This window comes from Periplaneta americana, chromosome 16, assembly GCF_040183065.1.
Source record: "Periplaneta americana isolate PAMFEO1 chromosome 16, P.americana_PAMFEO1_priV1, whole genome shotgun sequence".
Taxonomy (NCBI): domain Eukaryota; kingdom Metazoa; phylum Arthropoda; class Insecta; order Blattodea; family Blattidae; genus Periplaneta; species Periplaneta americana.
Genome location: NC_091132.1, coordinates 73,901,419 through 73,917,374, shown reverse-complemented (window position 1 = coordinate 73,917,374; position 15,956 = coordinate 73,901,419). Strand labels below are relative to the sequence as shown.

The following is a 15,956-nucleotide window of genomic DNA, read 5'->3' as shown; positions in this document are numbered from 1 at the left end:
CAAAATGCAATGTTTTTGTTACATTACCAGGACTGGATTCGGGGAAAGAATAGTTAATTTGCATGACCTGGTATGCTGATAAAGATAAATATGAGTATCTTACCCTATAAATAAGTAGAGTAACCCTGTAAATATGTATAGCCTAAGTCCATTCACAAGACCAAGAGCTTGCTATGAAGTGGGCTACATTACTACAATTTTCTTACTCTGATGTGGCATTATTTTCGTCGATTGATTGAAACTTGCAGTATAATTAGATCTCTCTCATATTTATAGAGTGGTTTGGGATTCTTGCCTTCATATTTACCATATTTGTGGATCCACTCCATATCCCATTAGACACAGACCTTAAAAACTATAATTAGCTGCAACACGAATAACATTATTGTGGCACACTTCCAGCACTAATTTATATTTTTGTTAAATAAAATATTTCGGGAATATTTTCAAGTGAAAGAGCGCAAATCATATGATGGGAAGGGGTGATGGAGAACTACTGTCTCAATAAAGTGATGTTATATTGACTTGCAAGTTGTAAGAGTGTGAAATATGGAATATTTTTGGGAAATTTTAACTTTTCATTTCGGAACTTCACTTACTCATAATATTCATGTTTCTACTCCATACAATGTCACATTTCACATAAAGCACTTCACTAGTCTCTTCTTTAGTTCTTTTTCCAGAGGTCCGCAGAAAATGTTCCTTTTTCTATCAAAAACTTTCTTGCCATTGTTATCCTCCTTTTGACTTTCTGGCAGCAACGTGTTACTGCTTATAGTACATGCCAAGTATCTGAAGCTGTTCACTTGCCCTACTGTCTCATTTAGTATTCTTTATTTTTCTTCCGACAACTTGTCTTCGTCTTGTTTGCATTTATCTTCATCCCATACTGCTCACAGCTGTCATTTAGCTCCACTAGAATATCCCTTAGTATCGTCTCTTCTTCTGCCAATCATCAGCAAGTCTTATGCACTTTATTCTTCTTCCTCCTTCCATCACCCCTCCCATGTTCTGAAAACAATTGTTCAATAAATCCTCCAAGTAAATGTTGAATACGGTAGGTGATAAAGGACATCCTTGTCGTATGCTTTTATAAGTGACATTCTATTTATAACTGCAGATAAAAGAAATAGCCTATATGTACAGAGTAGTCCCAGAAAAGGGAATCGAAATAATTCGATAACATATAACACACAACACAACACAATACTTATTGAACCACTATGTGTTCTGTATGTCTTCCACCTTTTTATGATCAGCTCCATATACTCGGAAAACTTAGTAACCATAGCGTCACACTGCTTCCTTGTTACATTCTGCAGAACTGTCTCAGTGTTCTCGCGAAGATCTTGAAGACTACGTAGAATAGGTCTAAAGCACCTTTCTTTCAATAATCCCCATAAAAACGAATCACACAATGGCAAGCCATGACTTTGTGCAGGATATGGAAATTCTGTGCCTCTAGAAATCGAGCGAAATTATCTGTAGCAGTAGGTCTAGATGTTCATTCCCTCGAGCAGTATGGACAGTAGTTCCATCTCGTTGAAACACTTGCTTGTTTATATCAAGGTCGTTTACCTCACAAAATGCAAATCCTTCTGAAAACTTGCAATAATTTGATCTCTCCAAACTTGTGGAATGACATTGATCGTATTGTCGTCTTTGTATATTTTAGTGAAATATGGACCAATGATGCCGTGGCTGGACATAGCAGCACATACTGTTATGTCTTCAGAATATAATTGTCTCTGACATACTCATCTAAAGTGCGTCTTCGCCATCATGCCCGCGATGATGGACCCCCGCGTGCTCGGTGGGAGGCCGCGCTTCTGCCGCTAAGACGACAGCTAGTCAAGACCGTTCTCATTCATATCAACACTACGACGTCTATACATAAAACAGTTTATCTATAACTTGGTCTCTGGCAGTATTCGTTTAGCTGAGATGGAGAACAGATCGTTTCGTCATGGCAAACAGATATTCATTAAGGGAACGTATTTACACATACAACACGTAGGGACATAAAGAATAGAAAATCGTGTGCTTCAACGAGGCGAAAATTGAGACGTAAATTTCGTGACAAGCTAGTACTCTCTAGAAAAACAATATTAAGGTTATTAACATATTCAATGAAACAGGTTCTGTAAATGGAGAAAAAAAAAAAAAAAAAAAGACAGCAGAAGCGCCGTGTTCTTACGGAGGAAAAACTACTGTCCGTTACTCAGGAGAAGACGAGGGGCAAGAATGTGACCTTCTTGACTATCGCTGTTGATTATTATAAACATCGCTCAGATAAGCATCCCAGTATCCAGGTTATTACTCGTGCAGGAAACATGAGTAACAATGCGTATGGAAATTAAAGCTAAGTTGAACAGAAGGAGACCTAATGTTTCAGCTTACTACATTACAAATATTGACGTGTGGTCGTACGTTATCTGTTCACATCCCTTCCTCTTCAGTCCGCTCTCGTCTTCTCCTGAGTCACCGACAGTAGATGAAATTGTTGCTGCATTAGAGCAAAGTCTCTGAGACGTTTAGCACAGCAGACAGGGATTTCTAAAGCATCTGCGGGAGTGGCAACAAAATTATTGAAACTAAAACTGTACAAAATTCCATAATGTCATGAATTACAGTCCCAAGATTACAATCGCAAGTTTAATTTTTGTAAATAGATGTTAGAAAAAGCAAATGATCAAGAACTTGATCCCCTATCGATTTTTTAATAATGAGGCTTGATTTCATCTGCATGGCCAGTGGCATCACAGAATGACAGATATTGATCATCAGAGAACCAGATATTGTGCATGAAGAGCTCTATTGTAAGTTTTAACGAGTTAGTTGCGCGAGCGCGCTTGCCATCTCAGCGGCAGAAGCGCGGCCTCTCACCGGGCGCACGGCCGGTCGATCATCGCGGACCTGATGGCGAAGACGCACTGTAGTTCTCCTAACCGAGAAAACGACAATAATTCTTTTTATTGGCATGTTCACTGTGTAATACATTTCAATTTTGGAGATAATCAGGATTTTCATAAACAATGGTCAGAACATACAAAATAACGAAGTCTCCTTTCAGTTCGTGGAATACACGTATTCGATATGAGTATTCTCCAATATTCACAGTCTTATGTTTAACATTAGAACATGCTATACGGAGTTCTCTTGATATGCGACGTTTACCTTTCTTTGGATCAGTAATGACTTTTTCCAACACTCGTTCATTATTGTCATTGGTTCTTGTGGTGTTCTCGATCTTCCATACCTACTTGTCATATTTTGCACTGAACCTATCATCCTGAACATTTCCACCCATTGGCGAATTGTTTTCTTCGGTGGTAATGGTTTTCGAAACTTCTCTTCGGAACTATCCGTAACGGTTTTTAGTGATGGTCCATTATTTCTGCCAGCACCATAGCTGCGAAAATAATGTTTAACAGCCCAGGAACGCTGTGCTTTCTCTGTTCAATAATTTGTAATAAAATGAAACTGTAGGCTATTATTATAATAATTTTGGTTACCCTTTTCTGACCACCCTGTACATTATTACACCTGGCGTATTTAAATGTGGGATATAATAGTAAAACATTTTTGATTGATAATATTTAGCTTGCGATACCGTCAATTAAGGTTATTATTATCTGATACTACTGTGTGCAATGAATTTTTCTGATATTACAATAACGGAAAGGAATAGCATCGTCATGTATCAGTATTACTATACCTTTATGTAAACATCAAATAGTAAATTGAATATTATCTATTTTTATTCTACTTTTTTTAATGCCGTAAAACATAGTAGTATTTAGAATATTAACTGGGCTATAGTTAACTACCCCGCCTAGGACTCGCGTTACGGAATGCGCGCTGGTTCGAGTCCTCATGGGAGAAGAAATTTTCTCATGAAATTTCGGCCAGTGTATGGGACCGGTGCCCACCCAGCATCGTGATGCACTTGGGGAGCTACGATAGGTAGCGAAATCCGGTTGCGAATACCAGCTGTAACGGCTGGAGGGATCATCGTGCTAACCACACGATACCTCCATTCTGGTTGGATGAACGTCCACCTCGTTTCGACGTGTGGGCGTGAGGCCAGCAGCCGGCTGGTCGGTCTAGGCCCTTCACGGGCTGTAGCGCCACGGATTATTATAGTTAACTACAGGGTGCGAATTAACGGGGGGATTTCCCCCCTGTTGGAAAGTTATCCCCCTCTCATAAATTAATATTAACACCTCTGCCAGGGATAACTTCTATCCCCCTCACAAAATATAATTGTTTTAATACGAATATACTTTATAAAGTACAAGCAAAAACAATAATATTTCTTTATTATCATTACTGGCAAGCTGACAACAATAAATAACTTAGAAATTACCATCTTATGGTAAGCTTGCTCGTGAGTATAATTATTATTATGATCAAAATGCAAGACAAGCAACTCAATATAATATAATAATAATTTTATTATTATTATTATTATTATTATTATTATTATTATTATTATTATTATTATTATTATTATTATTATGTATGGTATTCTCCATCTAGGATTCTATACCCCCCATCATCAGAAATCTTAATTCTCACCCTGGTTAACCATTCACATATATGTAACTATCGTATTCCTATAGAGAGAATGCAGCAATACAAAAAGAATTCTAAAACACTGTCTATAAAATTGAAACTTTTGTTCTGTCTTACACTCGGATTCAGCGTTGTGTGATTATTAATAGAGTAATCTAATTAAGTGACAGTTTTCTTTCATTTGCTGGTTTCAATCAAATACATAAGTTAATATGAATGACAGTCGATATGTAATTTTCTGTTGAATAATGCTAGCGCCATTTCATGTTTAATGGAACTAAAATTAGTAACATAATTTTCATTCATTCCACATTCCCCAAAAATAAATTGAAAGCTATAAATATACCTCTTTGAACCAACGGTTGATTGAAAGTGTTTGCATGATTCTGGTTGTGACCTGCCTCTGAGAATTATGTCACACACCTCGCACTGCTGTACCCTGCTTTCATTGTTACTTTAAGCTGTGTGGGTGCAGTTAGATATTTTGAAATTGTGTTGCTTTACTCACTGCACATTACTCTACAGGGGAAGAGGGCACAGGAATGAAGGTGATGAAACGAGACAGCGATCGTCAAATAGTAGCTCCAGCCTCTACTATTGCTGAGGAGGCCGTGGACCAGTTACAAGCCAGCGAGAAGCTTATCGCGGGTGAGTAACGACCTTTTAGATTATTATTCTCTGTTTACTTGAAATCAGTATGGATTGCTTTATTGCCTCCATATATGACTGATAAAGAACTTCCTGCACTATCCTCGTCAGGCAGTGGGAAGAATTTCATTTCTGATAAAGAGGTAGCAATAAGATAGAATTATTACTGAAGTCCATGTCTGGAATCTGTAGACTTAGCCGGCGTATTTGGGTGGAGATGAAGAGAAGCAGATGGGCGGAGCCTAGCAATGCGGAAGTGTGTTGAGGGCAGCATCGGGGCTTTCCCGCTAAGGGATGAGATGCTCGTGGCAGTAGGGTGACATTATACCTCGCCCCTCTCCAAGCAATGCCTTTCCTGCCAGAGCGGTCATTGGTCCACCCACCCCTGCTCACCACTCGCGCAGAGAACTTGTTTCGTCTCTAGATCTACAGGTTCCAGACACGAACAGTAGTAGCGTACGGTAGTTTAATTTTGACATTGGAGAAATACTTGGTGATCCGTTTAGAAAGACATAAAATAAAAGCGCTGTAATATGAAAACTGTTGCTATTAATTTTTCAGGAATCTGTAAATGCATTCTAGAAGGATGACTTTTTGTCCAGATTAGATCTCAATGTGCTACCATTGCGTACACAACACAATTTACACCGTGAGGCTAACTCCTCTCTTGTGCGATCTTATATATGAAGGTAATTTTTTCAAAAGCTGAGAAAACCTTTGCTTTGAGATCGTCGTTGTCCCTGGGTCTTTGTGTATAGACATAATTCTGTGGCCGGGAGGTAAAAAGTCTTAAGTAAAAATTTTATACTGTTCAGGAGAGTACAAAGATTGAAATTGGTGTCAATTATAGAGCTTTTTAATTAAGAGGTTTTTCCTGATATTATTTGTTTATATTTATTCTAAAATAGGTAATGTTGCTCATTTAACAATTTTTTTGATTATTTCCAAAAATAGCCGCACTTAAGCCCTTTTAAGACTAGAACCCAAACTGAGTAGAAGGGACTATTTAAACATAAGACCTTTTTCATGTAAAAATAAATGAGAAATGTAAATTATTAGGAATGCAAAATGGGTCTTAAACAATTATAGGACTGTTTACGCTGGTGCTTAAAGTTTTAAAAGGAAAGGGCATCAGTATGTGATAAAACAGCCCAAATACAAGTTAGACCTTTTTAATAGGGAAGCATGGAAAGTAAGTATGTGATGTTTGTACGGAATAAAGTATTAAATATTCTTAAGTCCTTTGTTCTGTGTGTGCTCGATTCAAAAAGTACTTAGGACATTTGGTAACGCTCTATAAATCCAGTCAGGAGTCTTATTTGACTTTAACCGTTTTACCAGATTGTAGAGAATTGTTTCCGCTTTCAGAATATATAAAAATCTCATTTTCACAAAAAATTTACTTAAGACCTTTTTCCTCCCGGCCACAGAATTTTTCACAAACTCCCTAACAAAAAAATCGGATGGTGTCAGGTCTGGAGAATTTGGACGCCACGTAATTGGCCACCACGACCTCATCAGTTGATGAATGTTATTCTCTAACTTCATCTCGTCAATGAGGTTATGAGTCATCATACTGGAACACCAAGTCCATGTTGTTTTCCTTTGCATCTGTGGCATGGAAAGTAAATGTGATTCGTTTCTGGAAATCCACATCATGTAATGCCTGAACACGGTGCTTGCGATAGAAAGTAAAGTGTCAGGTAACGTTGGTAAGTTATGTATGACGTGGCTATCTCTGCGGACAGTCGTCTCAGACTCTTCATTGGACCTGCTGTCATACCAGCGTTAACAGCAGCTTCAGTTTTGAGAATACGACTGTGGCCACTAGTGTATAACATGTTAAGAGATTACGTTCTTCATGCGTGCGGTACCATTATCTTATGAAACATGGTTAAAACGAAGTTAAACTGATGTTACATTTTCAAATTTTGCAAATCGTAACACACATTTCGCTAGTTGTCGTGCAGTAAAAGTGACAGCCTGACTTCTTTTGTTCGTAGGAAACTGATACAAATCTCATGTGTTCTAGCATTATAATTATATGAACTAAAATAACTTTTGTATCACTTCTGATATAATTTTTGTAGCGTTTTTATTTTGTCTTTCGAAACTGTTCAAACTGTATATCAGAAAAAATTAGTTTTAAGTTCGTTCTTTTAAAACAGGATTATTTTACGCGTCGTAAATACACTAATTATTATTATTATTATTATTATTATTGCTGCTAGGTTTGCTATTATTATTCACCTCTGTATTCCATATTTGCTACATTTTTATAAGGCTACAGATAGGAAATATGGGATATAAATATTATTATTTATTTATTTGGATTCTTTGTTGTTTTTATTCTGTTGTATAGACTATTATTATTCTTTTATTATTATTATTATTATTATTATTATTATTACTATTACTATTATTACTATTATTAGTATTATTATTATTATTGTTATTATTAGTATTATTATTATTATTGTTATTATTAGTATTATTATTATTATTATTATTATTATTATTATTATTACTGCTGCTAGTTTTGCTATTATTATTCAGTTTTGTATTCCATATTTGTTACAATTTTATAAGGTTAGAGGTAGAAAATATGGGCTATAAGTATTATTTATTTATTTTATTATTATTATTATTATTATTATTATTATTATTATTATTATTATTACTGCTGCTAGTTTTGCTATTATTCAGCTTTGTATTCCATATTTGTTACATTTTTATAAGGCTAGAGGTAGGAAATATGGGACATATATATTATTATTTATTTATTTGGATTCTTTGTTGCTTTCATTCTGTTGTATAGACTATTATTATTATTATTATTATTATTATTATTATTATTATTATTATTATTATTATTATTGTTACTGCTGCTAGTTGTGCTATTATTATTCAGTTTGTATTCCATATTTGTTAAATTTTTATAAGGCTAGAGGTAGGAAATATGGGATATAAATATTATTATTTATTTATTTGGATTCTTTGTTGCTTTCATTCTGTTATGTAGACTATTATTATTATTATTATTATTATTACTATTATTATTATTAGTCTATTATTATTATTATTATTATTATTATTATTATTATATTTTTTTGCAAGTTGATGATTAGGGTATCTGGGATAAGGCCTATAGGCTAGTACTGTAGAACGTTTCTAAAATGTCTGAAAAGAACAGCACGTTATAGAGAACAGGCTACCAAGTTATGTAAATTGAATATAGGAACCTATCCTCTAACTCGATTGTTTAGTTCTTTTGTCAAATGGGACATGCATGTTTATATTGATTGAAACTTGTATTCAATTTTGCGTATGTATCACTTCAAATATCTTGAATAGTCATTTGTAGTAAATCATAGGACACAGTGTTTTAATACCGTATGTTACGGGTACAGTAACCTGTTCAAACTTATTAGTATCCGTTTTAATAGGAGAATAAAATTGCAAGTTAGAGGATAGGTTTCTATAAGTTACTGAATTTACGTAACTTGATGTCCTCTACCAGTTCTGTTCTTTCCAGACGACATTTTATGAACATCCTAATATACTAGGGGATTCGAAAAGTAATGCAACACAGTTACTGTTTCACACTAAATTTATTTACGTTACTTTTGACATTAAACACTTCAAATATAGTCTCCTGCCATGTCAACAATACGTTTCCAAATTCTTGGAAGACGGCGGACTCCATCTGCAGCAGCATTTCTGGATTTATATCTCACTGATCAATCTAAAGCTCTTCGGATGTCAACTCTTGTTTGAAAGGGAATGCCTCGCTTCCACCCGACTTGCAATAATTCTATGGTAGGACTTGTCTCTCACAGGCTTCTTGTAATGCCCTGAAGCACTGAGTTCCGTGTTTTTCTCTTGCAACTTGGATTTTTTATGAAGCACCTTTGTTCGTACCTTTGGGGCTGTATTGTTTACTACAAATCAGAAACAGCCACTGTATTTACAACATATGACTACTTCGAGGCTTTCAATATTGCATATTTATGAAACAATCGCTGCTTTATTACATAGTACAAGATTCCAATGGTTACCACTAGGGACACTGATTTACAGCATTGTTGCCATTACTTATCGAATGCCCTAGTATAATGATTAATTATGAAGTTACTCGTTTTCTAGTCGTACTTCTTAATATACTGAAAGTATTAAAACATAATTCAGTTTTAATTTGAGAGTTTTGTACAAATAGATTACCGCACTATTTGGTGCTCTCTTCACAGAATTAAATGAAACATGGGAAGAAAAACTGAAGCGCACAGAAGCTATTAGATTACAGCGGGAGGCTGTGTTCGCAGAAATGGGAGTTGCTGTTAAGGAGGATGGTAACACAGTTGGCGTCTTCTCTCCGAAGAAGGTAAGAGTTTTCCAAGTGTATTGGGAGAGAAAAGTAAAATGATCACATGTGCTTTGTAATCTAATCACATTGATATCTTAAAATTCTGGATTCTCCTTCGTTGTTCTGTGCCTTTCAGGGAAGAAGGATGAGAATTTATTCTCTGAAGCACAAGTATTGTAACTGACCTTACTTCAGAAACAAAATGAGATCATTTGAAGCCATTTTTCAAAATTAAACTGTGCTTTATTTAAAATAGTCTCTAACAATATTAAGCATTCAGCATCTTCATTAGAAGGTGTTTTTCCAATCATAATACTGAATCCAAATGAATCGTCTCTCACGCATTTCTCGAACTTTAGCACGGAATTACCTGACATTCGCCTCACAGCTGGAGGAAACCTCGGGAAAACCCAACCAGGCAATCAGCCCAAGCAGGATTCGAACCTACGCCCTAGTGCAGCCTGGATCTGTGGGCAAACGAGCTACCGCTTTGTTACACCGCGCCAGTGGCACGGCTATTCAGCTCTCTAGCCTTATCGATTATTATTAATCGGGAAACGGAAGCGTATTGTTGTTGAGAATAGTTCTTTTCGTTGTTATTGTGTATGTAGATCCTTGGGACTGGAATTAGATCATGTAGAGAATTCCGAAAATGAAAAATACTGACTTTGAAAGTGGAAGGATCTGAAATACGAGTAATGTAATCGTGGTTAATATGACAAATCTTTACTCAAAATGGCGATTATTATAACTGTCGCATAAAGTGTATAATATTAAAAAACTATGTATAATGCAATGACATTCTTTTTATTTTTAAACAAAACAAAATATAATTGGTTAACGAGTGTTTTCTGTTCACGCAACATGTTAGAATGTGATACCAGTTCCAGGAAGTTCCACGCCTTGAAGTGCAAATAATTAATTAATCTGCGAAACTCATGTATTCAAGTGATATATTTCCACGAAATTATGTTCTCGGATTCATATCGCTTTATAGCTCATTTTATTATTTACAATTTCGAATATGGAGTTTCCTGGTATTTTATTTTATCTCATAGGAACGAATAGGCCTAGTTGTTGTAGTTTACATTTTGTGCTCAGTTAAGGAATGGCATCGAAATATTGGACAGCGTGTTATTTATAGCTATACGAATTTATATAATGTAAGGTATATTAACGAGGGAAGGTTTGGAGTTCCCCGTCACACGTCGCTGCCACAGAAGGAAGTTCAAATGGATCGCGTGAATGTTGCACAATACAAAGTGTGCTTTGCGTTAACTACACAGGTCTCTCTCAGTCGAGTGTTGTTAGTTGGCAGTATGAATGTATTGCAGTTAAAATACCTATCATCTTGGGTTTCGAGTAACTCAGAATTAGTGGTAGGTAATGTGCGAATATATCTTTTTTATATAAGCGGAAACAGAAGAAAACAAGTAAGAGAAGACAATGGTAATTTTGTGAAATAAGCTTACATACTACAATAAGTTAGCGGTAGGCCTAATAAAGTTGATTTTTATTGTTATTATTATTATTATTATTATTATTATTATTATTATTATTATTATTATTATTATTATTAGACCTTTATAGTCTGAAGAAAATTACATGGAAATGTTTGCAAACTGATATTATAACCTTTACGGAGAAATTACGTCTCATAAGTTGAAAGTATTATTTAAATCAAACTGATACAGTCTCTAATTTGAATTTAAGTGAAATTAACAGAAGAGATTGTGTCAAAGCTCTTGCAGTATTCTTTGACAGTAAACTATACTTCCATGAGCATACAGACATCGTCCTTAAAATGTCTTTTGTCAGATTGGCAGTCACATTTGATAGTAGATAATTTGATATCGTCATGTGAGATGTACTGTTTGATAACAGTCAAAACCTCAATCAGAGATAGGTTCCACTAATGATCAGTATTTGTTTAATTTTACTTGTGTACTGTAGCTATAGCCTACTTCTCTATATTAAACGATATTTGAGTTCCCACTTAGTTAAAAGTTGAAGATGTTGTAAAATTTCGTTTTGAATTAAAATTTTACGTTTGGTGGGATATTTGCCACTTAATGCCGTATTTTTTATGGGAGATTTTAAGATAATTTATAACTTTATGATTAAAATTGTAAATGTTCATGATGAAGTCTTTTCCTGTTGAAAGCATTGCTATTACCGACAATCTCTCTTGTCCAATAATATTTCTCACAAATGTTTTATCCTATTCATTGTTGAGAAACAATGCTGAACTGCGAAGGTAGCACGTCGAGTACCATCACCATTTGCAACATACAGCTTAACGGTTCCGTTTGTGGAAAAATACGCTAGGTGTTCTCGCACTAGAAACGGGTGAGAATTCCAATCGTCAGATGGGTGGTAGGGCAATTGCCACATATCTCTGAGCTGAATGGAAACGAATGTTGTGTTGTTGCTGTTTAATAAATCGCTTTCAGAAAGAATTGAAATGATATTGGGTGGGGGGGAGTAACAATTCAATCTCGATTCAATTGAAAGAGTACAATACTGGTGCTGGTAAAGGTAGTGGCTGTGCAAACAGGCCAGATACCGCCTCAGGAAATTGTCTTTCGAAATCATGCTTGAGTATGTGATCAGTTTAAATCCATTCATCACCGCCCATGCAAGGATGGAGTCGTCGGACCGAATAATAGCAAGAACAATTTCCACAGTCGAAAACAACACCTTCAAGGATGTAGACGAGTTATGATGAAGTACCGTTTTGTTTCTATACTCACTTAATGGGGGTCGGTCATTGTCTAATGTCCTCAAGTAAATATACTTTGTGCAAAAGGTCATTTGTGCGGAACCTCAGGTAGTTTCTTTTGTGGACAAATAGCTACAGCGCAGGAGAGGTAACGAGCCTCTTTATTCAGTTCAGTGCTCGTGAGTTTGCCGTGCTGAGAGTAGGCCTAGTGTCCCGCTATCCTTGCAAGAAATCCCTGAAGAGTTGTGTTGTTTGCAAAGATTTTATTGCATTGAGGAAGTGCGACAGTTGTGTTTCAACTATAAACAGGATGGCTAGAAGAAGACTCAATTTTGGAGGTATTACAAATACGGTAGGTTGAGAAATAAAATAAATACAGACTGAGTTACCAGTATGTCGTTTTCTGGGAAATGTTCAACACTCGCCAATTCCTTGATATGACATGAGATAAGACAAGTATGATATTCTATATCTGCTTTCAATTTTCGGAGAATTTCTTTCAGTAGGGAGGTAGTTGCATGTTTTAGCAGTAAATAACGATAAATAACGTTATTTGTTTTAGCCGAATGCCAAGATTAAAGGCACAATTCATGATCATAATATTGTCAGGCGCAAATTTAATATTCTTCCCTAAACAATTTGTCTATATTACCGTATTTAATTTTATAAATTAGTTTTCATATATTTCAATTAAAACCCCAAAGGAAATAATAATAATAATAATAATAATAATAATAATAATAATAATAATAATAATAGTACTTTTAGTGGGTTATTTTATGTCGCTGTATCAATATCTTAGGTTATTTAGCGGCTGAATGAAATGAGGTGATAATGCCGATGAAATGAGTCCGGGATCCAGCACCCACAGTTACCCAGCATTTGTTCATATTGGGTTGAAGGAAAACCCCGAAAAAAATCTCAACTACGTAACTTGCCCCGACCGGGATTCGAACCCAGGCCACCTGGTTTCGCGGCCAGACGCGCTAACCGTTATTTCACAGGTGTGGACCTAATAATAATAATACTAATAATAATCATCATCATCATCATTAACTGAACCTTCCGTTCCGTTTACAAGAAATCAGGATGGGGATAATAATAACAAATTACAGTGAAAACAGTAGTGATAGTGTAGTGACAAAATGTCTAACAATAATAATAAATGCACGGTTTGTAACGTATTAATAGATTTAGTGTTCGTGACTTATTGGCATTATAGGTCTATTTACACTAGTTCTGAGTGTACTTCTATGTCACGACGCGACGATTGGCAGGTGGGTATCAGTTGGGGGCTGCAGCTGGTTGAGAAGCAACATGTAATTCGGATAGTGACTCGCGTCTTTGTTGAACATTTAAAATTTCAGGTGCCAAAAAAGTCTACGATACTATAAAAGATATAAAACATTTAATAGAAGAACATTTTGTAATATACTTTCCTGGTGCAATACAGATTTTCTTAAACGGCTACATATTTAATTATTCTGGTTTACTTTATATCACTTTATCTATGGGGCGCTAAACTTTAATGCCATTGAGTTAACGCCAGAAAGTATCATAAGGTGATTTGACTACTGCCAGGGATTAAATTTCATACTGCGTGAATTTGCTCCACAATGTGGTAGTTCAGTGGATTACAGTATGATAAAGATCTTTATAAAATGTATCCATGATCAACTGTGGCACTTACACCTAAGTCAGAATACAGACTTTTTCGCCTAACACATTTTAGATATGTGATATCCTGTCGGCAGTAGTAATTTGCGTACCCCTGGACTTAATTGAAACTAATTCGTTTCGATTAATGGATTAAGAAAATATATTAGTCTAAAGAACTTAGACTGAATCGGTTAAGATCGGGTGATTAGTAAGATTGCCTAAACTCCAGAACATGGATTGCACCCTTCCCCTCTACCCCCACCGCACCTACCTTGCAACTAGATACTTTCCTTGCAGACTCCTCCCTCTCTCGCGTTCTCACGCTTCATCTCGCTCCGTCCGAGACACGCGCCACCTCGAAACATCATGGCGGCCACTGACCATGGCCATTACTATAAGAAAATAATATCGATATTAAGCAGTTAAACTTCACGTTATTAGGCCCTATAATATGCGATTAATTACACAAATTCCATTGTTTAATTACGTCAGCATACTGAGATTGGCGAGCGATTTTTATTTCGTTGCTGTTTCTACTACTTATTATTTTAAATTAATTTGAAATATAATTGTAAGAAACTCTTCTTCTTATCGTATAACTGTTCTAATTGTGCTTAGATTTCTATTCATCATCATAATCGTCTACTTCCAATTCTTCGCTTATCGCAGAACAAACACAAAACAAAGGAAGCCTCCAAGTACCAGGAATTGAAATACGAGTCTACCTGTTTATAGTCAGACACAGTACCACGTTAATCATAAAAGAAGATAGCTGTACGATTCAATGAAATTACTCGTATTGTGTGATATCCATTTGCCCAGTACAATTTTGGTTGGTCCCATATTTCAGATTTAACCACGTAAAATAATCTTACCTCAGACAAAATTACCAACAGTCACCACTCGTTCTGCTTGCTTCCCTTGTTTTGCAGATAGATGACTCTGTGAGCCAATGTCTCGATTGAGACAGTAAATGAGTCTAGATGTCTCACGAGACTGCGGAGGCCTCTGAAAGACAAGGTGGAAAACGGAATTTAAGAATGGAACAAAATAGACCGTCCAAGACCACACAGTTAAATGACCAAAGAAGAAACCGCCATTAAAATGATTACATTTAGGCATCATCATATTATTTTATTGACACTGAAATTTGTATTAAGAAGCAAGATTGATTAGTTTGCCTGAAATTTTATTTATGTGCCTAATTTCATGTTGTGATGTTCATGCTGTGTCTTTATCTGTCAGACTGTAATTCTGAATGCAATTTTTACAGACCCCACATCTTGTGAACCTGAATGAAGATCCCTCCATGTCAGAGTGCTTGCTGTACTACATTAAGGATGGCTTCACTCGTGTCGGCTCTGCGGAAGCCAATATTCCGCAAGATATCCAACTCAGTGGTTCCCACATTCTCAGCGAACACTGTGTGTTTGAGAATCATGAAGGTGTTATTACAATGACTCCTAAGGAGGGGGCACTCTGCTACGTCAATGGCAGAGAAGTGAAAGAGACTGTTGTCCTCAAGACTGGTTCCAGGGTCATCCTTGGAAAAAATCATGTCTTTAGGTTCAACCATCCTGATCAAGGTGAGTTGAAGTCATATTATATAGAAGAATTTGAGGTTCTAGGGCAGCGGTCATTAGCACAGAGTACCCTGGGGCTGGCGTCTCTTACCCGCGGAGAACACACTGCACTATGGTGCACTCATAGCTGCTAGCGGGTATGCTCTCTACCTCTTCCTGCTCCACGACGGGGCACAAAGGACGGCTCCGCTTACCCTTTACCCATTTCAGCGAGTGCTGACGACCACTGTTCTAGAACATTACGATTTTAAAATATCCAAGAAAAGTCACTAGCGGTAATGTTTTATTTCAGTCATAACTTACGTATTAATAATGTTTATTTTTCTGCTCATTTTAAGTACTGCGTTACTTTAATGCTTTGCTCTCATAAGATATTAACTGTACATAATTTTCTATGTCACGG

The 15,956-nt window shown here is 36.1% G+C and overlaps 1 protein-coding gene across 19 annotated transcripts in view; it reads left to right on the top strand.

Annotated features, from left to right (window-relative positions):
* Window positions 1-15,956, top strand: part of unc-104 (kinesin family member unc-104) — a 439,225-nt gene that overhangs the window by 357,215 nt on the left and 66,054 nt on the right. For all 19 annotated transcript variants that reach the window (XM_069849498.1, XM_069849500.1, XM_069849510.1 and 16 more), the window contains 3 exons: window positions 5,104-5,226; window positions 9,474-9,607; window positions 15,244-15,556. In XM_069849498.1, coding sequence (XP_069705599.1) covers window positions 5,104-5,226; window positions 9,474-9,607; window positions 15,244-15,556 — 570 coding nt within the window. The remainder of the gene's footprint in view (window positions 1-5,103; window positions 5,227-9,473; window positions 9,608-15,243; window positions 15,557-15,956) is intronic.